Below are 27,921 nucleotides of genomic sequence, written 5' to 3'. Positions count from 1 at the left end.
CGGTGAGGATTAACAAACAAACAAAGAAACAAACAAACAAGGTTTGTTTTGTGGGTTTTGTTCAGGTTCTATCCCCAGTGCCAGGCACTGATGGGTAGTAGGTGCTCAGTGTTGTCCCACGAATCAGTGTATGAACTCGCTTAGGACAGCAGCATTGTGGGCTGAATTAAGGATCCAAACATGGGCCATCACACGGCTGAAGGGGGGAATCCTCTTCCGAGGCTGGCGCAGTGGGGTGGACCGGGAGCGGGGGGTGGGGCGCGGGAGCAGGGGGCGGGCGGCGCCAGGGGCGGGAGCTCGCCGGCCCGGCCTCGCAGTGACCTGCGGCGCTAAGCGCCTTGCGTTGTGTAACCTTCTGAACTTCCGTTTCATGTTGGGGATCATGACTGCACCCCTGTGGCAGGTCCTTGCAGGGCCTGAAGCGACACTGCTGGTGGCTCAGTGGCTGTCCTCAGAGGGCGGGGAGTGGCGGGGGCGGGGGGCGCAGAGGAGGAAGCGGAGGTGGCCGCGGGCGGGCGCAGGTGGGCGCGAGAAGCAGAGGGGGAAGGGAGTGCGAGGAGGAGCAGGGCCTCAGGGGGCTGGAGCTGGCGCGGCCCCAGCCGGGGCGGGGCGGGGCGGCGGAGGTGTGCCCTGGGCGGGACGGGACCGGGCACCTATAGGTGTCCCCGGGCCCTGGGCAGCCGCACTCACGGCGGGAGCTGCCCTAGGCCAGTTAGGCTCCCAGCGCTCAGCCACCGAGGTCCGCCCCTCCGCGCGTCCCGGCGCCGTCCTGCTTGTCCTCGCCACCAGCACGCAGAGCCGGCCCCAGCATGACGGACCAGTCGGCCTTCGACACGAACATCGTCACCCTGACCCGCTTCGTCATGGAGGAGGGCAGGAAGGCCCGCGGCACCGGCGAGATGACCCAGCTGCTCAACGCGCTCTGCACCGCGGTCAAAGCCATCTCCACGGCGGTGCGCAAGGCGGGCATCGCGCACCTGTGAGTCAGGCCTCCCGCCGCCAGGCCGCATCCGGCGGTCTGTCTGTCTGTCCAGCTGGGAATGTGCTGTCCGTCTGGTGTCTGGTCCTAGTCTAGCCCTTCTGCTGGCAGCCTTCTGCTGGGAGGCTGCCCTGGCCGCGTTCTCTGCCTCCTTTCCTCCCTCTCCCGCTCCCTCTCTTGAGGTTGGCACTCAAGGCCTGGTTCCCCCTTCTCTTGAGCTTGGAGGTGCCCACCGGGGGTTAGGGGGGTGAAGGGGGGGGGGGCTGTCAACCCAGCCACACCTGCCGCCATCCTGCAGCCCTCTCACGGGGCTGAGCAGCCTGCCTTGCTTGGCACCCCTGTCAGCTTCCTCCTGGTGGAAGTGGCTGGCCGGTGGGCACCTGGCCTGCTGGCTATACACATCGCAGCCTCATACAGGAAAGTGCGGGCACCGTACCTTCTTTTCCCTTTCTCTTCTTTGACCTCCTTCGTGCCCTATGGATTTGGGATCTCAAGTTGGGTTTAGGCTCAAGTATCTCCTTGAGCCTGAACAGGTCCTGTTAGGAGCCAGGGAAGCCCAGGCAGGAAGCCTGCAGCCCAGAGCTCTCGGGGGCAGCAGTGCTGTGTGCAGGGGGGCAGTAGGCCGGGTGAGGCCTGAGACGCTGCATTTTAAGAAGTTCTTCAGTGGTGCCCATGCTGCTGTTCTGCACATCACCTGTGTGTAGCAAAGGAATCACAGGACATGGGGTTCAAAGGGCACCTTCTTGTGAGGCTTTTGCAAGTAACACACTCTTTGGTTTACTCTGGTGTACACAAGTATTCTGTATTCAGCTGGTCCTCCGTAGCTGAAGGGTACCTGGGTTTTCAGATTGCCCCCACTCTTCCTAATATTCCACTCGTTCAGGGACACTATAAACATTGTGCATGATGTTCTTAGCTGACCTGAGAGAGCGTAGCCCCTGCAACTATTTGGCTCTGGTCCCACGGCATAGATTGCTGACTCTTAAGGAGTGTAGGAAGGTAGGGGAGGGTGGGGGTAAGGGGGAGAGATCAACCAAAGGACTTGTATGCATGCATATAAGCCTAACCAGTGGTCACAGACAACAGGGGGGTGGGGGCATGGGTGGGGAGGGGTTTGGGATGGGAATGGGGGGATGAGGACAAATATGTGATACTTCAATCAATAAAGAAATTTAAAAAAAGGAATCAAAGAAAAGAAAAGAAAAGAAAAGAAAAGAAAAGAAAAGAAAAGAAAGGAGTGTATGATCACCCGTATTTTCAGGAGTCAAGCAGGGATGGCCTGGCCAGGAGAGGGACTGGGACAAGTATGTTAGGAAGGGTGTGACTCCACCACTGTTTCACCTATGGCTTCTCTTAATAATACATTTTTAAGGAGTCTTTGCTTTAGGAAACACATTCAATTAAAATCTTGCTTCAGATTTAATTTACAATACATAGAGGTGGCCTCATAGCTTTACTTGTCTTTGAGGGTGAGGGGCCTTCTTAAAAAAAGAAGTCATTTCCTGTATTATTTTAAAAGTGTGTCTGTCCAAAGGAACTTGAAAATGCAAGATCTGCTTTGAGGTGTATATTTCCCACCTTTTAAGAAACCTCAGCCCTAGCCGGTTTGGCTCAGTGGATAGAGCGTCAGCCTGAGGACTGAAAGGTCCCGGGTTTGATTCCTGTCAAGGGCACATGCTGGAGGCAGCCGATCAATGATTCTCTCTCATCATTGATATTTCTTTCTCTCCCTCTCCTTTCATCTCTGAAATCAATAAAAAAATATATATTAAAAAAAAAAAAGAAACCTCAGATGCTGGGACCTGGACAAAGGATACTTATGTTGGCTGTGTGAAATACGTGTATTTGTTTAGACTAAATAGTGGTGAATGCCAGGTTTAAAAAAGATTGTTGTTGTTATCATTATAAACTACTTAATAAGATGCACTCATTGACAAAAATTTAAACCATGCAACAGAACGCAAAGAGAAAGGTGAAACCCACCTCTGTGCATTCTCTGGGGCGTTCTCCATTTATAATTTACTGGTTATTTTCTCTGATGCGTATTTATACTCATATACGTTTATACATGGATATATATTTACATGTATCCATATGTAAATAGCTAACAAAATGGGATTACAGTTAACATATTCTTTTACAGTTTACTTTCATCATTCAACAATATATGAAGATCATTCTTCAATGGCAGGACATATAAACCCACCTCCTTCATTTTAACTGTTGCCTAGTATTCCATTGCACAAATATATCACTACTCTTGCCCTATGTTAGCACATTTCACTGGTCTTCGATTATTTCAAACAGCATTGTATTCCTGGAAGAGGAATCGACGCCTCATCATGTGGGCGGTTGACTGGGAGGTGCAGAATAAACACTTAAGCACTCCTGTGGGAAAATAAGAGTTTGCTGTCTCAGTGTGACGTGGTCAGGGAGGCAGCAATGTGACAAGATCTCAAATCAGGGTTCCAGATTACATTCATTATTGGCTTTGATGTCCGGGATGAAAAAGCCGGTGTGCAGGCAAATAGCTTGTTAGTGCTGAAGACTTACCCTGGAAGTCTTTGGCACTCAAGGGCAAAGGGCATGTACCCAGAATGACAAGAGGATTGCTGATTCGCAGGAACCTCTCAGGAACCAGTTTCAGGAGCTCAGCATGATGTCTCATTAGGAGACTTCAGGAGTTTCAGCCAAGCGCCCCGGCTGGAGTTCTCTCTCTCTCTCTCTCTCTCTCTCTCTCTCTCTCTCTCTCTTTCTCTCTCTCTCTCTCTCTCAACCAATAGTTGCTCTTTAGCCACTTTTCTTGATCTCAGTAAGACAGTCATAGAATCATTAAGTTTTAAGCTAAAAGCCTCAGCAGCCACCTGGCCCCACCCCTCTTTGTACAGATGAAAAGCCCAGGTTGGGCTCTCTTTGTCAAACCACACAGCTCTTAAAGCCCAGGTTGGGCTCTCTTTGTCAAACCACACAGCTCTTCCTTTATTTTTTTAGAAATCAGTTAAAGCTGACCCAACTCTAAAGCTCATCTATGAATTGCATTTTTGATGTGAATTAAGATTTGTAGCACAAGAAGCCATTGCCTCAGAGCCAACCTGTTCTTGAGGCCTGTTCTCTGTGTGCCGGCTCCTCCACCCGCTGCCAGCAGAGATGGGGGCGAATGTTCTCTCATGAGACCCAGCAGCAGCCTGCAGGTGGGTCTGATGAGTTCGTGGTCCAAATGCCAGCGTTCCCCGCTGCTGTTTCCATTCCTTTGGGAGAAAATGGTCCTCCAGGGTCTTGCTTTTGCTTCTGGCATGTTCAGGTGACTTCCCTTTGTACATGCTTCCAAATCACTGTTTGAAGAATTCACTGGTTCTATTCAACTCAACAAAGTGTTATTGAACACGCACAATATACGAAGTTCTAAAGAGCCTGAGAGAGGAGAATGACACAGAGCTTACGCTGTAGGGGAAGTACAAGTATAGTATTAATTAGAAGACACAATAGAGATTCTGAAAGATGCTTTCACAGAGGTGCCAAAAAGACAATGCAGATGCAAAGGATGGTGGAGCATCAAGATGGGCATCTCCCGTGGGCAGGAACAGATAGATGGTCACAAGGCCTGAGGGCTGGAGCGCATTTCCTCGTGTGAGGAAAGGTACCAGGTGAGAAGACATTTCTGGAAAAGTTGCTCACTCAGTTTGACTGAAGTATGCTGTACACATGGTGGGGTGTTTGTTGGTGTTGCATTGTGGGTGCATTGGGGAGCATCACATGGCAAGGGTGAATTCTTTGTATTTTGCAGGTATGCAAAGGAGAGGGAGTAAAGGGTTTTGAGCAGGGCAGTGCCATGATTAGAGACTAAGCTGGGGAAGAAATGGCTGGAAGTATCGCTTTGGGAGAGGGAAAGCTAAGATGGGGGCGGGGGCGGGGGAAGCAGTTAAAGAGGAGGGGCAATAGAACAGCACCCAGAGCTAGAGCATTAGCAGGATGCAGGGGGGCCTGGGAGGAGGCTGAGTGTGGATGTGGATCGGGTGAGAAGGGCAGCTTCTCAGAGAGTAGGTCTTAGCAAGTGGCAGCAGGGCCTGCCAACAAAACGAAAACCAAACCAAACCAGAATTCCAAAGGCAGAGCTGATTGCTTGGGGCTGGGGAAGGGCGAGAAGATGATTCCAACATTTGGGAAACATTGATCTTGAGGTGTGAGAGGGCTATCCAGTTTGAGATGCTGGACGGGCCAGGCTGGAATTTGGTCGTGAAGCTCCGACTAAAGATTTGGCCACTGGATTTTGGCCCATTCTGCCCTGAGGCAGAGAGGAGGAGGAGAAAATCTGGACGGGATGGAGCAGAAAGGAGCACGCAGGGCTTAAGAACAAATTTCGGAGAGAGATGGAGCTGGGCTCAAATTCCTGGCTCTGCCATTTAGTTTTTGGGAGGATTTGGGCAACTGATGTAACATCCCTGAGACTCATTTTCCCCACTTGTAAGGTGGAGACAACTCTCTTTTTCAATCTCAGAGAGTTGTGTGAGGATGAACTGAGTTCATTAAACAGGTACTGTGTCATCATTGTTTTTCTAGGCTGAAGGTTATTATTATTTTTATAAACGGGGATCTTTTTATTTTGCTTTTCATTCTGTACTAGCTGCCCACATGCAGTCAGCAGGCATATACTGCAGGCTGGACCATTCATCATCTATTAAAACAATGTTGTGCCCTCAGATTTGTTACAGGAAGCCTCCTGCCATCATGGTCAGGTGGTGTCCAGATCCGTTGCTTTTGTATGTGGGGTCCTCTCAGTATCAGTGGAAGAAAATGATTAATAACTTCAGTTTTAATTTTGGAATTACAGGTCAGCAATACATGCTTCCGTTTATCTTCAAATTTGCAGAGCTTGTGAAATGAAACCCTTGCAGACTTTCTCAGATTTATGTTATGCTTCTTGAGTTAGCTTCTCGACGGAATTGTGACTTCCTTTTCACACCAGAAGCACAGCCACCCTCCACCCTATTTGCCCATTTTGGCCCCATGAACTCTGGCCAAGCCTGGGGACTGTGACCTTTAAAAATTGCTCTGGTTGATGTCTCTCCTTCAACGTGTTTCTGGTCTGACCCTTGGACGTTCCCAGCTGGGTGAACAGTTGGTCATTTACCTTGAAATCAATTAATAACAAGTCAGTGTCACCTTGGACTTGAGTGATAAGGATTGAATAAGCATCTGCCTCCGGTTTTCTTCCGTGGGGTGTTCTGAGAATGAGCTTTCCCACTGGTCCTTTGTGTGCTATGGAGAGTGCTTCCTGCTGCCCTGGCTGTCAGGTGGATGTCAGGGGGAAATGGTCTGGAGCTAGCAAATCAGGGAGTTTCTGAGCCTTCTTCCCTAAGTGTGGCCCTGCTCCTGTCCTTCTGCTTCCGATATCCCGAATCACAGACTATGGCTGCGCAATGGCTCGGTCCCTTCCAGAAACCACATGCCAATTTAAAACAATGTTAATACTTACATAATTCTAAGGATATTAAATACTGGCCAGATTAATCTATTCTTCTAAGGAGTTCCCCACCATATGAATTAAAATGACTCACAGTTTTTTAGATTTTCAGTGAGGTTTGCAAGAAAAGAGGTATATATTAGACAAATTTTCCAATCAGCATTTGCTCCTCAACCTCCAGAAAGAGAACTTTTGTGCCTCTGGGGGTTTAAAAAGGAACCACCACAAGGGCTTAAACCCTGTCAGGACGACCCCGCACCCCCCCCACCCCCCCAACCCAGTGGATTGGCTGCAGAGCCAACTAATTTGAATGAAATGGGAGTGAAATGTTGAACTTGGAGCACTTTGTTTTGTTGCCAGTTACCTGTGACACAGTTCCCAGGAGCTGCCTGTGAAACTGGTTTAGAGGCCTCGGTTTCTTGGTTTCCGCTCCCCTCCTCCATCAGCATTTACTTAGTAGATGCCTGGGGGCTCCATTAAGGACAATGGTGGCTGCCATTGGGCTGCTGTGAACCAGGTGCATCACGCACTTCAGCCCTCATTCTTACAAAGTCTGGAAGCCAACAATCCACCAGGAAGCTGAGCCACCCCGATCTGCAATCAGCAAGAGGGAAAGGCCGGATTAGGACCCGCCTTGGGTGGTTGTGCCTGCCCGGGGAGTTAGGGATGGGCATGGGACCAGAACACCTCTTGCTCACTTGCCAGGCTCAGTTCTAGCCCTTTACCTAGATCAGCGCATTTAAGGCCTCTCTCTGCACACTAGGTTGTAGATGGACTGAACTCCCATGTTACAGATGAAGAGACAAAGGTGACTTGGCCAGGGTTGCTTAGCTTGTGGTGGGCAGGGCTGGGATTTGGACCCCAGTGGTCTGAGTCCCAGCCCATGGGAAAAAGCCCGTGATGGTGCCGTCCTCTTCATGATGACTTGCATTTTGGAAAAGCTTCCTCAGCAGATCAAGTCCCTGGCTCAGTCATAACTAAGGTCCCTGTCCCTGCTTGCTCAACACCCAACTACTCCTGACTCCTTTTCTGCATGAGGGGGCGGGAGCTAAGCCTAGAGCTTTGCAGCTTGCTGGGTCAACCCTTTTCTCCAAGCTTTTGAGTTGTTTCTCATTCTCTATTGATGGTAAGGCGGAGCTGGCCCCTGGACAGCTTTTTTGAAAGGGTTGTGTGATGATTTGCAGCCTCATTTGCTGACTGATTCTGACCCCAGGGAGCAGCACATTGGGGACTGATCTAAGAATGAGCCAGGCGGTGTGTGAAAGGCATTGCTCAAGTCCCATTGAGGCTCAAGTCCCGTTGAGGCTCCGTGGTGCCACGCTCTCCAGTTCACAGTGGCGGAGGGAAGCTCCTTCCCAACCAGGCCGGCCTTCCTGGCCCGCTGGGCTCTCCTTGAGTCTGCCTAGAAGTCAGCCGATTCATTTTCTAAGCCCTGGTTAGCGGCCCAGCAAAGGAGAGGGCTGTGTCGCCAGGAGCGGAGGCCCAGGTCTGCTCTCGATTCTGTAGGTGGTCACACTGCTCCTCCGAGTGGCAGTTGCGCTGTATGGTGAAGGTTCTTGTTCATCGGTCCTTTGAGGAATGATGGTTGATCAGAATGCAGGCATTTAATGTTTCCAAAGGGGGTTCTGAAAACTTGTGTAGAAAATAAATTCCGTATGTTCTTCAGCGGCTTAGTTCTGTGAGGATATTTTTGAGGGCCTTTTCCATTGTCAAAGTCATCGGAACCGTGACTGTTTCTGACCTTTCACTGACCCGTGGAAACAGCTTGCTGCCCCCTGAGGGCCCCTTGAGGCGGGTGGGGAGAGCCCAGGGCGCGCCTCGTGCCTGAGCAGCAGTGCAGGGCTGTGTGTGAGGCGCCAGCCACAGCCACCCCTGTGAGCTGAGATCCGGACGGAAGACCACCTGGCGATGTGTGTGAACTCAGATGGTCTTGCTGCCGACACGGCAGTCTGGGAGCTCATGTTCCTGAACTCTTTTCTACCTTAGAATCGCTTGCCTGTGCTTTCTCGAAGACTCCTCCAACACCACGCTTTACCAGGGACCCTTCCCATGAGATGTCCTAGAAAAATTATAAAGTGCCTGGATTTTAAGTCGGAGGGGCCCAGAATAATCAACCTCCATAGTTTTTTAATGTTATTCTTTACAAGCAACTGGAGGATAATTGAAGAAGGGTCCTTCTGGCTAAAACGAAGGGAGGACCCTCAATTCTGGGGGAAGGGAAAGAGAAGGAAGGGTGGGGCGACTACATAACCTTCAGGGAGGTGGAGCCCGAGGACTGGCCAGTTGTCTGTGATGGGTCATTTGGTGCCTGGTATCATTTAGCTCAAGTGGCCCCTTTGCAGTGAGACCTTCCTTGACTGGCCAATCCACCCCCTGCCCCCCAGGCATCTTGTTTCATTTTATTAGAGCACTGGTCACCATCCAACATTATCTCATTCATTCAAAATTGCGCCGCGCCAGCGTCAGCACGGCCAAGGGTGAACCTGAGGAGGGGCGGTGCAGGATTGAAGAAAAGACAGACAAGAGAATACAGCTGGGGCTCGGTGGATCTCCCGTGCCTGGATGAGGACACAAAAGACCCAGCCTGCAAGCCGATGCTTTATTTTATATTCTGATTAAAAACAAGTGTAGATTAGCATATATACAAATGTTCTTGTTTTGGCAACACTTGCTGCACCTCCCACAGCCCATTGGCTACTTAGGAAGGAATTAGGGAGGGCTACAAGGTCAGGCTTAATTATGCTAGGAGAGCTCTGCCCTCCAGGCTGGGACTTGTTTGTGGCCCTGCCACAGGTCAGCCTGAGGCTTGACCCTAGAGCCGCTCCCTACACAAAATTACTTACTTGTTTCTTGTTTGTCTCAGTGGAATATAAGCTTCATGAGGCCAGTGATATCATCCGTCTTGTTCTGCACTCAGGACAGTTTCTGGGGCACACTAGGTATCCAATAAATACTTGTGGAGTCAATGAACACTCACACAGCTACTCTAGGAGCTGACTGGCCTTCGCCCATCTTGCTGAGCGAGATCCCTGAGCTGGCAGAGCATGGGCCAGTGTGAACAGTCCTTCCCATGCCTGCTGTCCCTCTGCCCCAGCCTCCCAGGCCTCCCTGGAGCTGACCCAGTGCGCCTGTTCCTGGGACGCTGCAGGTGGCTTCCCCTGGCACTGCTGAGAGTGGATGGCCTTAGTTTAGAAGTTGGTCACTCTTGCACTCATTCCTTCAGGCAATTTCTCTTCTCCTCAGTGAATGCCATTCATACATCAGCAAGTATAAATGTATTACTTATTATTATTTATTTATTATTTTATAATCTTCACCCAGGGATATGTTTTTATTGATTTTAGAGAGAGAGGAAGCGCGGGGGGGGGGGGGGGGGGAGAGAGAGAGAGAGAGAGAGAGAGAGAGAGAGAGAGAGAGAGAAAGAAATCGATGTGAGAGAGAAGCATTGATTGGTTGTCTCCTGCATGCACCCTGAGAGGGAATTGAACCCACAACCTTTTTTTGATGTATGGGGCAACACTCTCATCAACTGAGCCACCCGGCCAGGGCCAGTAAGTATTTATGGAGGGCCTACTATACACTGGAAGCTGGGACATTGGGAAGAAACATGCCCTCTGTCCTCATCCTTCTGGAAGGAAAGGATAAGCAGCCCTGGCTGCAGTATGTGGATGAAGCCCCGGGCATCCAGCATCGCGAGACCCCATTCCTCTCCCAGCATTTACAGCCCTAATGAGAGCCCCCGGTAGGGAGCAAGCTCGGGATGAACATTAGGCGCCTCTTGTATGTTACCCCCTGCGGTCCTCTAACACCGCCCGGAGGGAGCATGGCTTCCATGGGCAAAGCAAACAGGACGCTCAGCGAGGCCAGGGCTCCAGAGCCGGGGCAGCCAGGTCTCTGTCATGATGCCCATGTTCTTTCCATCAGCCCGCTAGCCTTCGGAATCAGCGGAGACTGTAACCGTGGAAACCTCTGGTGAGGAAGGAGAGCTGCTTGGTGCCAGTGGGCCAGTGAGGGAGATGTATTTCAGTGGGTGGGCCCTGCCACGCCCTCCAGCTCCACCCAGAATTTGGCTGCCTTCTTTCTCCACCAGCGTTGGCGTACAGTTGGGGTGAGAAAGAGTGTCTGTGGCATGAGAACAAAAAGCTCAGGGGCACGGCATCATTCCCTTGCCCACCTGGAAAAACAGCATCTCACCCGTCATCCCTCCTCCTGCTTCTTCTCTTTTCATCCCATCTCATTTCGTGGGTTAAAGACCAAAGGACCCATGACTTGCAGCTATAGCCTGTGTCTCTAAGAAACACGGGCAGTGGGGTGATGAGATCCCTGGAGTTACCTCCCGGAGAGTCAGGCCGGATGAGACGCTAGGGTTTGGATGATGTCTGGTGTTGGTTCAGATTTGTCCAGCCGGAGACATGCGAGTTATGCTTAGACAAATGCTTTTTGGGAGCTGAAGCGGCGGGTGCCGGGACAGTCTGTTCCCAAGTGAGTGCTCCTAGAATGCTGACCAAGGTGCAGCTGGGCCCTGAGCCCCTGCTCCCAGCTCATTAGAGGTACGCCCCACGCCCCTCCTCTTCCTGTCCCACATCCAGCCTCTTATCTTGTTCTGTGCACCCTTCCTTCATTCTCCTCCTTTCAGTGTTCCCATCCAATCCCAGGCTAGGAACACCCTCCAGTCTCTCCTAGCAAATGAGACTGCATTTTGGACAAGCCACTGGGATTCTGGGAATTCCACAATTACTGACTGCAGGTACCTTGAAAATAAGGTAGAAACTGCAGACTTTCCAGCCTCCCTCCTTGCTCTCCCCCCCAACCCTTAGGATTCCTGCCAGTGGCAGTGGGATGCCACTGAGAGAGCCTGGCCTGGGGGTCCCCATGGGCTTGCCACCTCTGCTCTGCTGCTCCCCTTGGACAAGCCCTCTGCTGTCTCGGGTGGCTTCCGCCTGACTCTAGGAAATGAGGTGGGACCAGTCAGTATCTTTTCTTTTAGGATGTTTTCAGCTATAAAACCATGGACTCCCTGGGCTTCACTCACATCTCAGGACCCCTCCCACCCAGAAGGTTTCCCTGCTTGCTGTCATTAAGCATCGGCCATACATTCAGGGGTGAAAACCAGTCTTGGGGGAGGTGAAAAATCAATCTTTTTGTGTATAAAACACAGCTATGCAGACAGTGCATAAACAGATATGTACCATGTCTTTAGTATTAAAATTAGTATTTCATGGGAGAGTGTGATTAGAGAAAAGAACCTAAAAAGCTTCTTTAGAGGCCATAATGGGGCGGGGGAGGGGGTAGGCTTGAGAAACACAGGTTTCACTCAAGGTGTGCCGGGTACCATGACAGGTACTGGACAGGTGAGTGACGATATTTCCTCCCCTCCAGGAGCCCATGTACAGGGACGATCATGCTTCTTGTTCTTCTAAACCAGGCGCCTTCTTTCCTTTCTTCTAAATCCTCCTACATGCCACGTTCAGTGGTTTACATGCATTTACATGTTCTGGTGGTCATGGCTTGTATTTTTGTGGTTTTTCTTCCCTCTAGCTATGGAATTGCTGGCTCTACCAACGTGACGGGTGATCAAGTGAAGAAGCTGGACGTCCTCTCCAATGACATGGTCATCAACGTGTTGCGGGCATCCTTTGCCACCTGCGTCCTGGTGTCAGAGGAAGATAAACAAGCCATCATTATAGAACCTGAGAAAAGGGTGGGTCTGAACTTCCACCATCCAGGGTTTTAATGTAACCACTTTTCTACCTAGCTTCATAAATGACTCCAATTGCTCAGCCACGCTGGATTCCTAGGAACCACCCTAGATTCCTCCTGAACCATGAGTCATCATTTCACAGATTCATCCTCACTACCATCTCTCAAACTGTCCCCACGTGTCCCCTCTACCACCATAGTCCATGCCATTATCTATCCTCCAGTGGACTCATACATGGGAGAGACGCATATATACTCATACTCATCTCCACTCCTAACTTTTCATTGTCATGTTCAAGGCTCTTCGAAGTCTGGCTACGGTTAACAACTTCTTTTGCTTCATCTTCATCCACCAAATTCCTACCCTCACACTCCAATTCTTCTGCCAATGTAAAATGCTCCCAATTCCTGTCACTGATTTATGATTGGGAATCCTATTAATCTAATTGTTTCTTGAGGGAGGAGAATGAATTATATTCTCTGTATCCCAGCATCTAGCATAACGCCTGGCCCATTGTAGGGGTTCAATACTAAATTATTGTTGCAAAAGGGAATGGAAAGAGTATATCCAGCTTTTATAGAACAAAACAATTATATGATAATTTAAAAAAAAAAACTTGAAATGAGAAGTGTAGTTCTGTGGGATTGCTGTCTTTCCCTGTTTGAGATGAATCAGGAACATGAAGGAGTAAAGTTAGAAAAAAGCAATCAGAAGATGAATTTAAAGAGGCTACCTGATACCAGGTCTTGACATTTTAAAGAGTGTATGGAGCTAATCCAATTAATTTGTTTTACATTATCCCTAAAATATATTACATGTCGGATTCAAAGTTCATGTTCTCTGTTGGGCTTCTCAAGGTACTTGGCAGTTTCAGGCATGTGAATTGAAATTTGTTGTTCAATGTTCTCTACCAGTCGGCCCAACTTCTCTGACTACAATGTGCTTTTCTAATAGGCATGTTCCCGTTTTCCAGATAACAGTTTCTCCTGCATCAGCCAGGGTGATTTAAGAGCAAGTGGTCCGGGAATCAGAGACTTGTCTTAATTTGATGCGGAACTTAGAAACCACATCTTAAAGTAGCTAATCTGGATATGGAAAATCTCCTATGGTGTGCTGATAAACTGGTTCTGTTTTGAAAAAGTGTCTGATTTGTAGTAATAGCCAATACCACCTTCGTAAAAACTCCCCCATAGTTGATTTCAAACTACCAACGTGACATCCCTGAAGGCAGAGTTGGAAAGAGATGTGCACAACTCACTCTTGAGACCAGAAACCAGCCAGCTCCAGCATACCACGGACAGCCCCATTCAAAGACCGACCCTTTGGTAGTCCCTCTCCAACAGAATTGCAGTTGGGATATCCTTGAGAACTCTGTGCACTGAACCCAAGTGTCATCTGTAAGACCTGCACGAGAAGGTTCTTAAAGACTTGAATGAAGCTAATTCCTTTAGCGTCACTTAAGGAATTATGTATATATCCCCAATGAATAAAAAGAAATAAATGACTAACCTTGTTTCTCTTCTTCTTTTGGCTGCCAGGAAACTCAAACCAAAATTATGATTCAGCTATATCAATGATGTAGGAAATTAAGACTTACTTACCTATATCCCATTACCTTCATCTGCGCCTCCCATTTTAAGTTGTGTTTTCTCTGCCTAATGATGTTTTGGTACAATAACAGTCATATGATTATGTATATTCATTGCTGTTGTTTTCATTTTGCATGCCACTCATAGCTTCCATGACAGTATAAATAAGACTCACATTTCTTGAACTTTCCCCTAGATTCCCATTTTTTTTTTATCCCCTTAGTGTATACTTTCTATTTTGTTATACTGTGTTTATTTTTAAAGTAAAGTTTTATTTCTGTTTTTTGTTGTCCAGGGTAAATATGTGGTCTGTTTTGATCCCCTTGATGGATCCTCCAACATCGATTGCCTTGTGTCCATTGGAACCATTTTTGGCATCTACAGAAAGGTAAAATGTAATGTATAAACACCTGGTTTGGGACCCAGAGGAAAGTTAAGGTCTAGCGTCCAGTCCTGTTTCACTATTGGTGGAGCAACCAGAGTGTATATCATGAAACTTAACAAAGGTTTATGTCTTGAGTTCTGACTTTTTCAGCATTTGCTACATAGTGAAGATCCATTAAGTTTAGTTAGAAAATGTAGTACAGTGTGGGTAGGAAGAGAAAAATAGTTTACTCATAGCCGTATCATGCTTTATTTATAACTAGAGGCCCAGTGCATGAAAATTCATGCACTGGAGCGTGGGTTCCTCAGCCTGGCCTGCCCCCTCTCACATTCTGGGAGCCCTCAGGGGTGGGAGGCGACCTAGTGATCAGGGGAAGGCGACGCCCCCATCACACCTCTGCTGCTGCCACTGTCGGCAGAGCAAGCCTCGGCCGGCCCTGGTTACCTGAGCCTCGGGCAGCCCTGTGTGGCTGGGCAGCCGCCATCCGAGGCTTGCCTGTGCCTCGGGCCGGCCCTGGGTGGCTGGGTGGCTGAGGGGAGTGAGGGACTCCGGAGGCCCCTGCCACCCCAGCGGGGCTGAGGGGCATGGGCGCCACCATCTTGTGGCTGTGGGCGCTGCCATCTTTGAGGGCGTGGCAGTCAATAAGCATATTCCCTCCTTATTGGCTGTGGGCACTGCCATCTTTGAGGGAGGGGCAGTCAGCATGTTCCCTCCTTATTGGCTATGGGTGCCGCCATCTTTGAGTGTGGACAGTCAATTAGCATATTCCCTCCTTATTGGCTGTGGGCACCGCCATCTTTGCGACAGCATGAGGGTCAATTAGCATATTCCCTCTTTATTAGATAGGATAGAAAATGAAATTAAAAATAAAGGGACAGTAGAGGGTAGTTACAGTGGTGATACTGTGTGAGCTGAGAATTGTGAGAGTGTGACAACAATGAGAGTCTATATGTCAGAATTGACCCTGAAATCTTCTACATCAGGGCTTTGCAAACTTTGACTCTCCCTAGAGCCAAATTCAGCCAATCGCCTGATTTGTATGGCCTCTGAGCAAGAATAAGCCTTCTTCATTTTTAAAAAATAGTCTGAAAAAACTAAATAATATTTCATAGCCCATAATATTTGTATGAATTTCATTGTCACTGTCCCTAAATAAAGTTTTAATGGCATGTGGTCAACTCATACGTTTACATGATGCTTTTGGCGGGTTCCATGATGCCCTGGCAGGGCTCAGTGGTTGTGATACTTAATGACATAAAACCTACAGTGCTTACTGCCTGTCCACTTATGGACAGAGTTTGCTGCACACTGCTGAGGCATGGGACCTGGACTCCTGCCTGGGTCTTCTACCTGTGTATCTGGGCAGGTAACTCTACCTCCAGAGCCTCTCTTTCCTTCTTTTTCTTCAGTGCCGTGTGTGTGTGTGTGTGTGTGTGTGTGTGTGTGTGTGTGTGTGTACATGCCATGGTGGTGGAAGAGCACTCAAATATATAACTAAAATAGAATGAATACCTGTGGGCCCATCATAAAACATGAAATCTGAAATATGTTTTCATGTTTATAATTTGCAATGTCCTTTAAATAATCTAGTCCCCATAACTCAGCCCGTATTGTTTAATTTAGAAATAAAACCTCACAGATGCCCTTGAGTCTGAATCACTTTATCTTAATGGTCAGGTGGCTGGTGAGGCTTCTCCCCACACTCATATTTTAGCATACGGAGGCCATAATTTAAGTAGTGAGACCCATTTGCACTTTATTGTTCAAAGTGACTTGTTGCCTAGTATTGCATATAATTTCCTTTCAAACGTGTGGAAATCAGGACACCACAGGACAGTTCTCTTTGGTCATTGAGTGTTTTTGCTTTTGTCTCAGCTGAGAGGGACAAAATACCCCTTCTGCATTTGTACAGATTACGAACTCCTTGAGGCAGAGACATCATCTTATACAGCTAATCGATTTGAGTAACAGGTTCTAATGCTCATACCAGGAAGGTCAAGGCAAGAATTTATCTATTTTCCAAGTCAACCTTGACATATACCATTCCTGTTATAGACAGGGAGGCAGACCATCTTATCTGCAAACTATCAGGGCTATTGTCTAGCAAGAGAGGTTTGTAGCAAGAGTCTTCATTTGAAGCAAGACTGCTGGTTAGTGACTCAACCAAAACTAAAGCAGCGCGAATGTTTGCCAGCTCCAGTCTCCACCTCAACCCCCAAATAAAGACACCTTGAAGGAAACCAGAGAAAACTAGAAAACGGAGACACTGACTGTCAACTAAAAAAATCAAACCAGCTTGCAACAGCAGCATGAATGAAGGATGCTACAACTCAACAATGAATCTCCACACTCTTCTCAATAAACCTGGTGTGACTCTTAAAAGACTGAAAAAAATATGAGTGGGATGCTGCCTCTGTCATTTCAGTTTTCCAAAGCCTTATGGATTATTTAAAGCCATTTGAGGGCCTCTGGGGCATAAACATGGATGTGCCCGATGCTTCAAAGGTGACCTCTCCTGCTTTCTGCACAGATGGCTAACCGTGATGGTGTCCAACACCTCAGGAGAATTATACTCCTCTGGGTGTCCCCAGCCAGAAGCTGGGTGACCCCTCTGGAGGCGCAGCAGCATCAGGCCTGGCCCACCAATGCCAGGAAGCAGGCTCCACAGGGACCTCGAAGGGCTGGTGGTGTAGTGTCCCAGGCAGTGCCTGCTGCTGCGCCTCCGGAGGGGTCACCCAGCTTCTGGCTGGGGACACCCAGAGGAGTATAATTCTCCTGAGGTGTTGGACACCATCACGGTTAGAATGTTTGCCTGAATGTGCCCACCCCTGGAGCTGAGAGGGAGGGAGGCAGCATCTGAAGGAAGATTAAGAGGAAGTTGTCAGCGGGATGGTGATGGGTGCTGGCCAGGCAAAACCAACCCATCTGCAGTACAGATTACAAACTCCTGGAGGCGGGGACGTCATCTTACACATTTTTTGCCTGCTAGGTTTCCTGCTGCAATCGTAGGTAAACGATGTTGGCTACGTTACGGGGGACTCTGCCAAATGCCCTGTGAGACTTTCTAAGGAGGGTTTGGCTGCCCCCTGAGGACGGCTATCTGGTGACATGACAGCCACAGCACACTCCTGCCCGACTCGACTTTCTCGTCTACCACCTTGAATCTCCAGAATCCTGGTGTCTTTTCCTCTACGCCTTATGGGGTGGCATGGAATAAAACAAACCAATATCCACAGCAGGTGATGGCCTGGGCGGCACAGAGAAAGGCGGGGTCCAGAGGCTTTCTAATTTTGCCAGGTTCTTTATGCACATGGCCCTGCGCATCCGCATGGGAATGTGGTGACTCTCTGCTGGGGGTTTGCAGGCGGGAACTCGTGCATTGGAAAGGGGGCAGGCTAGGAAAGAATTCCTCCGAGTCCACGATTCGATGGCTTTATTTTCTGTTTCTTGTGAGTATGTGGATCGTAGATAGTGTTGCCATTTCTTACTTCATGCAAAGACGTCACAGGGTAAGGTTGTTTGGCGACAGTACTTTAGGGAAATTCTGTTTCCTCTTGCACCTTCCCCATAGGCAGAGGTGGACGGTGTTGGGCAAGGTGGGATCTCTGGGGAACTTTTACTGGTGGAGAACTGATTCCTGCAAGCCTCCAGCAGCTCCCAGTCAGCCCATTTGTTCCCATATTCCCGTTGTCTGATTTCCCGCTGCACTGGCGGGTAGGCTTAAGTGGCTGAGTTAGAGGGTAGTTAGAGGCCTGAGTCCGCCCCCTCTGTCACTGGCTTCGAAGGAAGCTGGTTCCTTTTTCAGGGTCATGCACTGGCAACATTAGGAGTTAGGGAAAACTCCAATTTTCTCTACTGTGTTTAGTCTGTGTTGACACAACCCAGCCAACCAACCACCTTGACTATCGAGTGACACCAGCACTCAGGGGCTCAGGGCCCAGCCGGTGTGGCTTAGTGGTTGAGCTTTGACCAATGAACCACAGAAGGTCATGGTTAGATTCTGATCAGGACACATACCTGGGTTTCCAGCTCGATCCCCAGGATCAATGATTCTCTCCCATCATTGATGTTTCTATCTCTCTCTGTCCCTTCCTCTCTGAAAACAAAACAAAACAAAACAAAACAAAAAACACCAAGAAAAACAAACAAAAAACATGAGTTGTGGGGATGAAGGGAAAAATGGAAAGAAGTGGTTTTAGCAGTTCTTCCTTGTACATTAGTAGTTCTTACCCTCAGCTGCTGGCATCTCTGGCTGAGAAAGGAATAAATAAAATTGGCAGAAATTGCCCATTTTCATTTCTGTTTAAATTCAAGTAGAGACTATTCAAGCTGAAAGATTTGTTTGGGCTTCTTTGAGGAACGAAGAAGCCAATCAAGTGTTGATGAGATGGTAATCATCGATTAGCAATCCATTCATTAGGAGCCGTCTCCTTCAGGTGTTTCATTCCTCAATCTTAGGCAAACTGTGGGCCACATGACCCAGTGGGCTGTGTTCTTCATGAAAAAAAGAAAAGATTAGAGTGCATGTCATGTTCTAAGTGTAAGATTGTTCCATCTCATTCCTGTAGCTGTGTGTGCATGTGAGTGTGTGTTGATACTGGTTCGTGATGGAACTAGTGTTTCTTACCGTGAGTCATGCTCAAAAAACCGGGAAGCATCTGCCCTGCTTGGTCCTGGCTCTCGAGGGATTTTCTAAGTTCCCATATTCCTGAGAATCTCTTTGGTGGGTGAGTGATGTGGACCACATTGCTCCCTGGGGGATGGGCTGCAACTGGCAAGAACTCGTGGAATTGATGTCCTCACCAGAATCGAGGCCCTGCAGCCCAGTCTTAATTGGTTTAAGGAAAGATGGAGTAGGCAGGTGAAAGACATCGATGCCCATAATAGGATTAAATTAGTGGGAGCTGGCAAGAAGGCATGCTCTTTTTTGAAAGTGAAAATAGAGAAATGAGGGAATATCAAATTAGTAAAATTGGAGGAGGGCGGTAATTGGAAAGAAGGACCCAGCTGCAGGAAATCTGGGGCTTGTGGGAAGGCTGCCATGGGAATATAATCAGGACATTGCTGTTAGTGAAGGAGGGTCCCTCCAAGAAAATGCCCTTTCATTAAGAAAGCATCTTGACAATGCATCTTGCTAATGGTTGAACTGGAAAAAAAAAAGAACAGCAAAGCAGAACAAAAATGTGTTTTGTTTTTTCTTGTCCTAGAACTCTACCGACGAGCCTTCTGAGAAGGACGCCCTGCAGCCCGGCCGGAACCTGGTGGCAGCTGGCTATGCCCTCTATGGCAGTGCCACCATGCTGGTGCTGGCCATGGCCTGTGGGGTCAACTGCTTCATGCTGGACCCGGTGAGAGAGCCTGGGGGTGTGGGGTGGCGGGGTAGGTGCCTGGCCGATGGCTGTGTCAGTTACGTTTGTGGGGCATGGACTGGGGTACATAGAGGTGGGAGATGTGGTCTGGAGGGACAGAGGTTGGGGGTGCAAAGTGGAAGACCACATGTACGTCAGGAGAATATTATTGAGGTGAGGATTAATGTCTGTCCAGAGCATAAAAGAGGGCCTTTGTTCCAAGATAAAATCTTTGGAACAGACATTATTCAACTGACTCCAGTGCTCATCTGGGCCAGGCAAGCCATGTGAGTGAGTAGAGCGTGCTGTGAAGCCAGGCCGGGGGGTGGTGGGACGGTGGTGAGCTGGACAGGTGTCAGTGTTTGGAAGCACTGTGGTGTGTGTTTGTAATGTGATGGTTCTGGATTTGTAAAACACCATGCTAGCAACTAAAACGCATCTATGGACCAGATGGGGCATGTGGATGGCCTGTTGACCCCCCACTGTATTCATCACTAATTTCCTCAGTGGACGGGTAGCCCACCTGAATGTATTTGCTGTGCACTCGCAGGCGCACCTTGGGTCAACCTCCGCAGTTCTGACAAGGCTCTGATGACCTCAAGGGCGTGAAAGGAAAGAAGGAAAGGGAGATCATTTGGCCCACCTTACAGAGAACAGCTACCTCATGGAGAGAAGGAAAGGGAGATCATTTGGCCCACCCTATAGAGAACAGCTACCTCATGGAGAGAAGGAAAGGGAGATCATTTGGCCCACCTTACAGAGAACAGCTACCTCATGGAGAGAAGGAAAGGGAGATCATTTGGCCCACCTTACAGAGAACAGCTACCTCATGGAGAGAAGGAAAGGGAGATCATTTGGCCCACCTTACAGAGAACAGCTACCTCATAGAGAGAAGGAAAGGGAGATCATTTGGCCCACCTTACAGAGAACAGCTACCTCATGGAGAGAAGGAAAGGGAGATCATTTGGCCCACCTTACAGAGAACAGCTACCTCATAGAGAGAAGGAAAGGGAGATCATTTGGCCCACCTTACAGAGAACAGCTACCTCATGGAGAGAAGGAAAGGGAGATCATTTGGCCCACCCTATAGAGAACAGCTACCTCATAGAGAGAAGGAAAGGGAGATCATTTGGCCCACCTTACAGAGAACAGCTACCTTATGGAGAGGAACCCAGGGTGCCATGAAAAAGTACTCCCGGGAATTTTTAATTTGTGGATAAGTCCTACATGTGTATGAATGGGGGTTATTTACCTATTGAGTTAGGTGACAGTTTCAACAGAGCAGATAAGTTAGGGAAAGAAATCTTTTCAAATATCTGGTGCCAGGAAATCCAGCACTGAGTACAGACGCCATACAACAGTCTTTACTAGGTTGGCATGTTCATTATGTGATTGGCCCCGTGTCCCAAGGGGAAAAGAATTGGGTTTATCAACACCTTTCACTCTTATAAATGTCCTTGGATGACATCAGTGAAGCATGTTGTTTATTTGGTGCTTTTTGCTGACAAACTGAACACAAGGACGAGCAGCTGGCTGGGATCCTGGGAGCGACGGGTTGCTCCTGGAGAGGCCCTGGGGTTGGTTTGCGGCAAGGCAGATAAACCGGGGTGCAGGCGCCTTTGCCCCCTGCACTCTTGCACAACTGCACTTTGTCCTCGGAGGTACTGGCGCTTAATAAATAAACAGGGGCGGGGGAATCAGCACTAGATTACGTCTCCAGCGAGGTGACCTCAGGGAAAACAGTGGCAGAACCAGAGCACAGGTCACTGGGAGCCGGGGCTGGGGCACCGTTTCTGAAATCACTGATGTGCCAGCTCCCAGACACTTCCTGCTTCCTCACATCCTCCCGGGGACGTCTCTGCTACCTTTGCTGATGGGCGCGTCGAAAAAGTAAATCTCTTCTTGTTTCCAGATTGCAGACCGGTGTCTCTGGGAGTAAGCGTCTGTGTATTTGATGGCCCTTTTCCCCCCTCACACCCACTGGCCACGCGGTGTTTGGAAGGACTGCCCTGTCCCCCTGCGGGCTGCCTCCGGGATCTGGGATCTGGCCAGCCCTCTGCTGGCTGACGCCTGTGGGCTGAGCCTCGGACCGGTTTAGCCTTTCCTTTTCATTTTGGCTTGCTGCACGCACAGGCTGAGGGTTTCTGCTGAAAAGCTATGTTTGCATTTTCAGCTCATCAGGAATTTGACCTTCAAAAAGCTTTTCCGACTCTTGTCTGGCATGCAGGAGGCCTCCCTCCACACCTGCTCTGCGGGAGGGATGTCGGCAAAGCATGGCTGTGTGAGCTCTGTGGTGCCTGCTATGCAATGGCTTCATTTTCCAGACTTTTTCATCTTTTTTAAAATATATTTATTTACTTAGTTTTCTGACCATAAAAATATTTCTACATATTTGTGGTCAAAATAGCTAGAAATACCAAAAAGCATAAAAGAAAAAAGAATCACTCACAATGACACCTTCCAGTGACACTGTTAGTTAATGCTAGTCTCTTTTCTCTCCTCTCCCTCACCCTTCCGCCCTCCCCTCCTCCCTCTCTCTAGTCTCACGTGCTCCATACTGGTAGGAACCAGTCCTTACTGTGGGAATAAATGGCAGGGAGAGAGGTGTTGATGGGGCCTCCCTGCTTCTAACTCTTGCCTCCTGGGAGCAACGCGTCCCCCCCCCCCCCCCCAGACAAGCAGCACCCCAATCACCACCTCAGTGACACGCAGGAGCCCCAGAAAGCCTCAGTGTAGAGCCACAGGGGTTGTGTGGCACTTGCCCTCCCCATTGCAAAGTCTTCAGCAGAACCCAAGCTCCGAGGGCGCCAGCTTAGCCCTGGGCCTTTGTGGGAGGGCGTTCTGAGAAGCACTGAGCGTCCCTGAGCAAAGGCAGCTGACGTCACACGTGCTGTGAGTCAAAACTCGGCTCTGCTCTTTCCTATAGCAACACACGAGAGGGAAACGCCGTCGAGGTGGGGCCGGGAAGCTGAGAGCGGCCCTGAGCCCCTGAGTGCTGGTGTCACTCGGCTGTCTGTCCCTTCTGAGGCCCACCTCCTGTCTGCACCACCTTTATCTAAATTAAATGTTTTCCCAGAAGGCATGCACATCTTAAGGCAGGGGTGTCCCAGGGCCACGAGCTCCCCGTGCTGGCGACCATCCCCCGACGTGTACAGATATGGAATCCTGTGTTGTGCCCCTGAAACTAGCGCCATGTTATGTCAGTTATCCCTCAGGAAGAAAAACCTGTGAAACAAAAGCCAAGCTCCTGGTGCTGGTGCATGGGTGTGACCGCAGGCCCTGCGCCCCGCCCCCACCGAGCCAGCCTGCCGCACCCTCACACAGGCCGGGGGGAGGGCTCATCACCTCTCCCACTTCCCTCCTGTTTCACAGGCCATTGGAGAGTTCATCTTGGTGGACAAGGATGTGAAGATCAAAAAGAAAGGGAACATCTACAGCCTCAATGAGGGCTACGCCAAGGACTTCGACCCTGCGGTCACCGAGTATGTTCAGAAGAAAAAGTTCCCCCCGGTAAGTGAGGGCGCGGGGGAGGCCCCTGAGCGAGGCAGAAATGTGCTGGCTCCTGACTTACCTGGAGGAGAACGGGGGCAGGGACTAGAGCAGCTTGGCTTCCCCTGTGCACTGACCCCGTGATGAAGTTCCCACCCAGGTACCGGGGACCGGGACCCCTGCCCTGGGACGTCAGAACCGGGAGGTCTGGTTTAGCCTTTCCGCTTCCTCCTGGCAGAATACAATCAGGATAATTGGGCCCGCTGGCTGCAGGAGCTCATGGCGGTAAAGCATGTTTCACTTCTGGGGTTCCCGATCCCCAATGGCACAAAACGTGGCTCTAGCACCCAGGACCTGCCCCACGGCATCTGACCGGGGTCTGTCAGTCATCCCAAGTTCAGGGTGCCCTTCTCGGTGTCTCTCAGTTACAAATCACTGAGCACGAAGAAAGAAACAGCTGGCTGCTGAGCTGGTTCTGTGTGGGGATGTCCAGCTTTGTCACACTCTTGTCACATGCCATTGGTGCCTGCTGTGTCCTGAAGAGGAAGCCGACAGGTGGTCAGCATGGCATCCGGGGCCCTCGGAACTGGCCCGGGCTCTCTCTCCCCCTCCATCATCTCTCCTTCCATCCCGCCTTGGATTCCTCTCCTGCCCCCTCCCTGCCCCCACCCCGTGGACAGCATTTGCTTCTCTACCTGGTTAGCTTGTGTACGTCCCTTCCCACAAGATGAAAACCCCGCCCTTGCCCAGCTCCTTAGCTTGGCAAAATCCTTCTTAACCTGCAAGGTTCTGCTAAGTGGTACCATTGGTGTGATGCCTGCCCCAACCCCATAGCTAAAATCAACAGCAGCTTCCTTGGGGTTTCTGAGGGTAACTGGACCTGCTGTGAAGTGGATGAGAGGCTATCTCCATTGCTCCACTTTCTGCTCCTGGGGAACAGGATTTTCATCCCATTCCCTAAACACGCACCATATAGGCGCTCACTAAACAATTGCTGAGTCAAATAAGGGTAGAGGACACAGAGGGCTCCCTGCCTTCCTTTTCTGCAGCCCTAATTATTGCTGGTCTTAACCTTGCAGGATAACTCAGCCCCCTACGGCTCCAGGTACGTGGGCTCCATGGTGGCTGATGTCCACCGCACCCTGGTCTATGGAGGGATCTTCCTGTACCCGGCTAACAAGAAGAGCCCCAAAGGAAAGGTAAACAGACTCCCTGAGGAGCAGGGGTTTTTATCTGCAGCCCAGGGGTTGACTTAGGAAGAAGAAAAGGTTGTGATCGCTGTTCGATTCTGCCGTGGGATGCTAACCATGTCTGTGGCATATTCTGATCTGGATGAAGGTTGTTCTGGTTAAAGTCAGGCAGTCTCTGCAGAGCCCTTCCATTGCTAACGAGCAGTAATGGTGGTCTGGTCAGGAGGGGCTAAAAGTCTCAGCTCTTCCCGTGGGCACGCGGTGTGGCTTGAGCAAAATAAATTCCATTCATAGAGAGAAATGAAACAGCCCGGCCCCATCACCAAGGCAGCAAATCAAATCCGTGTTCCAAAGAGAGGTTTTCTTTGATTGCTTTCAAAAAGGCATCAAATAGCAATAACTAATGAGCGGCCATTTGCTGCTTGGAAAATGGTACCTTTCTAGGGAAGGAAAGCACCTCCGGGGAAACCTAGGGCTTGTGGGTGAGCCGTTACACGACTGCCCCAGTTCCTGCCCGCGGCGGGTGCGCAGGCTGGGGGGCTGTGCGGCCCGGCTGGCTGGTGGCCACACGTCCTTCTGCACAGAGGGACAGAGCTGCCTTCCCAAGTACCGTCGTTTTGTTTCTTCCCAATAGACACTCTTTTTTTTTTTTTTTTAAATATGAGAGAAGGAATAGGGACAATAACCCCTTTAAGATAGAAATCTGTATTCAGATCTCTGTTTACAGCACATGGTGTCCGCTTCACTGAAGACATTGTGTTCACGGAAAACACCACTCCTGCCACAGCCACCTCAGGCACCCTGCCCCGCCTATGTGATTAGCTGCTTAATAGCGCTTTTCCCTAATGCCCCCAAAATTGTTTTTTAACAGAAATACTGAGGTTCCTTCTTTTTTTTTTCGGTTTTGCAAATCTGGCCATGACACCTGTATGGAAATAGAGTCAGGAAACACCTGCAAAGAGCTGTCTGCTCCGTAGGCGACTGCATGAAAACACATACAATAAAAAAGTTAATATTTAAAAATAAATGCCAAGCCTTATAATATAGTAAGTCCCAGCCCGCAGGCCTTGGGAGAATTATAAAAGGAATGTGTATAGAGTTGCAAACAATATCATACTGTTTGGAGGAGCCGGTCTGCTTTCCAGATGTCTGCAGCCAGACACAACCATGAATTCTTTCTGTGCTTTTAGAATAGGCAGCGCTCCATCCAAAACACACAGAATCACTCATTAGGTCCAGTCGCCGTGCCGTGAAGAACAGGGAACCACCAGTTCTGCCAATGTGTCATTCAGCCCCGAGTCCAGGTGCTCTGTCTCATATTCGCATCGAGCAGTCTATTCCTGCCTCTGGCTTGATGAATGGCTTAATTAACCAAATGGCTAAATTAACCATTTGGTCTTATATGCAGCCTTGAGGTGTGTGTGGGTGGGGGCGTGCGGGGGGGAGGTTTACAACCTCCTAGAAGGAAAGGGAGAGTCTCAGTTACCTTGGAAACTTCCACCAGCCCTGCGCTGTTTTGCTGTGGAATAAATCCTCTTTCTATGAAATACTTTCTGGTGGGAAGACGCAGCTCTGGGCTCTTGTTTTCCAGTTGAGACTACTATACGAATGTAACCCAATGGCCTACGTCATCGAGAAGGCCGGAGGATTGGCTACCACTGGGAAGGAAGCTATACTGGACATCGTTCCCACTGACATCCACCAGAGGGCGCCAGTCATCTTGGGGTCCCCTGAAGACGTGACTGAGTTCTTGGAGATATATAAGAAGCATGCTGCCAAATGAAGAGCTGACCTTGCCCACACCAAAAAAAAAAAAAAACACACACACAAAAAAAGGCCTTTTATCTGGACTTTTATCTCACACAGCGCCACCCCATTCTGACTGCATTATACATTCCTAGGCAGCAGAAATAGAAAGCACAGGTATCTTCACCATCAAGTGCTGTGTAATGCCTGGTGCTGCCTAACCAAAATGCTATCTATATAATGCTACTGATGATCAAGATATATTTTGAATAGATAGAGGAGAAATAAACATATTTTTCCTTTTCCTAAAAAGTCTTCATTGCTTTGTGTGAAATAATAGTAAAAGTAATAGTAACAGTCAATGCATATAACGTTAGGTAACTCATTTAATCTTCACAGCAACCTAATGAATTAGGTTCTATGAATAACTCATTTTACCATGACATCATATGGAGGACAGAGAGGTGAGGTCATCTGCCCCAGGTCTCCAGCCAGCGAGCCACAGAGTTCAGATGAACCTAGGCAGTCTGGCCACTAAACTCGGAGTCAGCCTATTGCTTCTCCTAACGTATTGTCTGTGCAGGTCTGGATATGCAGACCTAGCCTGAGCAAGGCTGTTTATACCTCCAGGGGCCTGGAGAGGTGGTAAGTTCGTGATGGTGCCCGTCTACAACCTCTTGGCCTCCCATACATGCACATAATTAAGTCATAAATGAAGGTTTATATTATTACTCCTGGTGACTTTTAAAGATCTAATTACCATAAGGAAGAAGACTCATCATTAAAAGCAAAATTTATGGAAATAATAATATTGTTGCAAGCAAGTGAATTTCTTACTAGACTCTGTATAAATATTTACTCCCTTAGCCTACCCTGGTTCTTTCTGGACTAGAATTGCCAAGATCATGGCAAATTATACCAGGTTTTAAGAATCATTGGTGGGTTTTGTTGAGTTCTAGTTTCTCTTATTTTTAAAAATGTTTCAATTACAGTTTACATTTAATATTTTTTTTTGTATTTGTTTCAGGTGTACAGCAACTTTACAAAGTTAAGCTCTTGATTTTATAAAAATTACTAGTGGCCTGGTGCACGAAATTTGTGCACATTAAAAGGGAATTAATTAGGGAATTAATTAGAAGAAATCCTACCTAATAAAAGAGCAATATGCAAATTAACCATCACTCCGCTACACCCACCAGTCACGCCCACCAGCCACGCCCACCAGCCAATCAGAGCGAGTATGCAAATAAACCCAACCAAGATGGATACAGCCACAGAGAGCAGGAGGGAGGCTTGGGTTTCCCAGGCAATGGAGGAAGCCAAGCTTTCCGCCTGCCCTTGCTGGCCTAAGCCTCCACTCAAGGCTACAAAGTTTCAATTTTAGAAGGTAAACAAATCCAAACAGAAATGGCAGCAGCCACAGAGCTGGAAGAGTGGGAGGCTAGGGTTGCCCCCGGCAATGGAAGAAGCAAAGCTTTCTGCACACCCTGACGGCCCAGGCCTCCGCTTAAGGCTACAAAGTTTCAATTATAGAATATACACAAACCCCAACAGAAATGGCTGCCAGCCACGGAGCGAGCAGGAGGCTTGGCTCCGCTCAAGGCTACAACGTTTCAATTGTAGAAGGTAAATAAAGTCCAAATAACAGGGCCTCCACTTGGGTTGCCAGGGGGCGTGGCAGGCCTACAAACCACCACAGGCCCCTCGCTCAGGCCATCCCACGCCCCAAGGGAACACCCACCCTGATCCGGGATACCCTTCAGGGCAAATCAGCTGGCTCCCACCCATGCACCAGGCCTCTATCCTATCTAATAAAAGAGTAATATGCAGATTGACCATCACTCCAACACACAAGATTGCTGCCCCCATGGGGTCAAAGATTCTGCCCCCATGTGGACACAAGATGGCCAGCAGGGGAGGGCAGTTGGGAGGGACCAGGCCAGCAGAGGAGGGAAGTTGGGGGTGACCGGGCATGCAGGGAAGGGCAGATGGGGGGGACCCAGGCCTTCAGTGGAGAGCAGTTGGGGGGGACC

The 27,921-nt window shown here is 49.2% G+C and overlaps 1 protein-coding gene across 1 annotated transcript; it reads left to right on the top strand.

Annotated features, from left to right (window-relative positions):
- Positions 1-555: 555 nt before the first annotated feature.
- On the top strand, positions 556-26,131 carry FBP1 (fructose-bisphosphatase 1). The gene is made up of 7 exons (XM_079790987.1): positions 556-979; positions 11,979-12,141; positions 14,026-14,118; positions 19,323-19,463; positions 22,836-22,973; positions 24,032-24,151; positions 25,734-26,131. Exons 1-7 carry the CDS (start codon positions 810-812, stop codon positions 25,923-25,925), a joined length of 1,017 nt encoding a protein of 338 aa, XP_079647113.1. The 5' UTR covers positions 556-809; the 3' UTR covers positions 25,926-26,131.
- The last annotated feature ends 1,790 nt before the right edge of the window (positions 26,132-27,921 follow it).

Source organism: Cnephaeus nilssonii (assembly GCF_951640355.1).
Source record: "Cnephaeus nilssonii genome assembly, chromosome: 14".
Classification (NCBI taxonomy): Eukaryota; Metazoa; Chordata; class Mammalia; order Chiroptera; family Vespertilionidae; genus Cnephaeus; species Cnephaeus nilssonii.
This window is presented reverse-complemented; position numbering and strand designations above follow the sequence as displayed.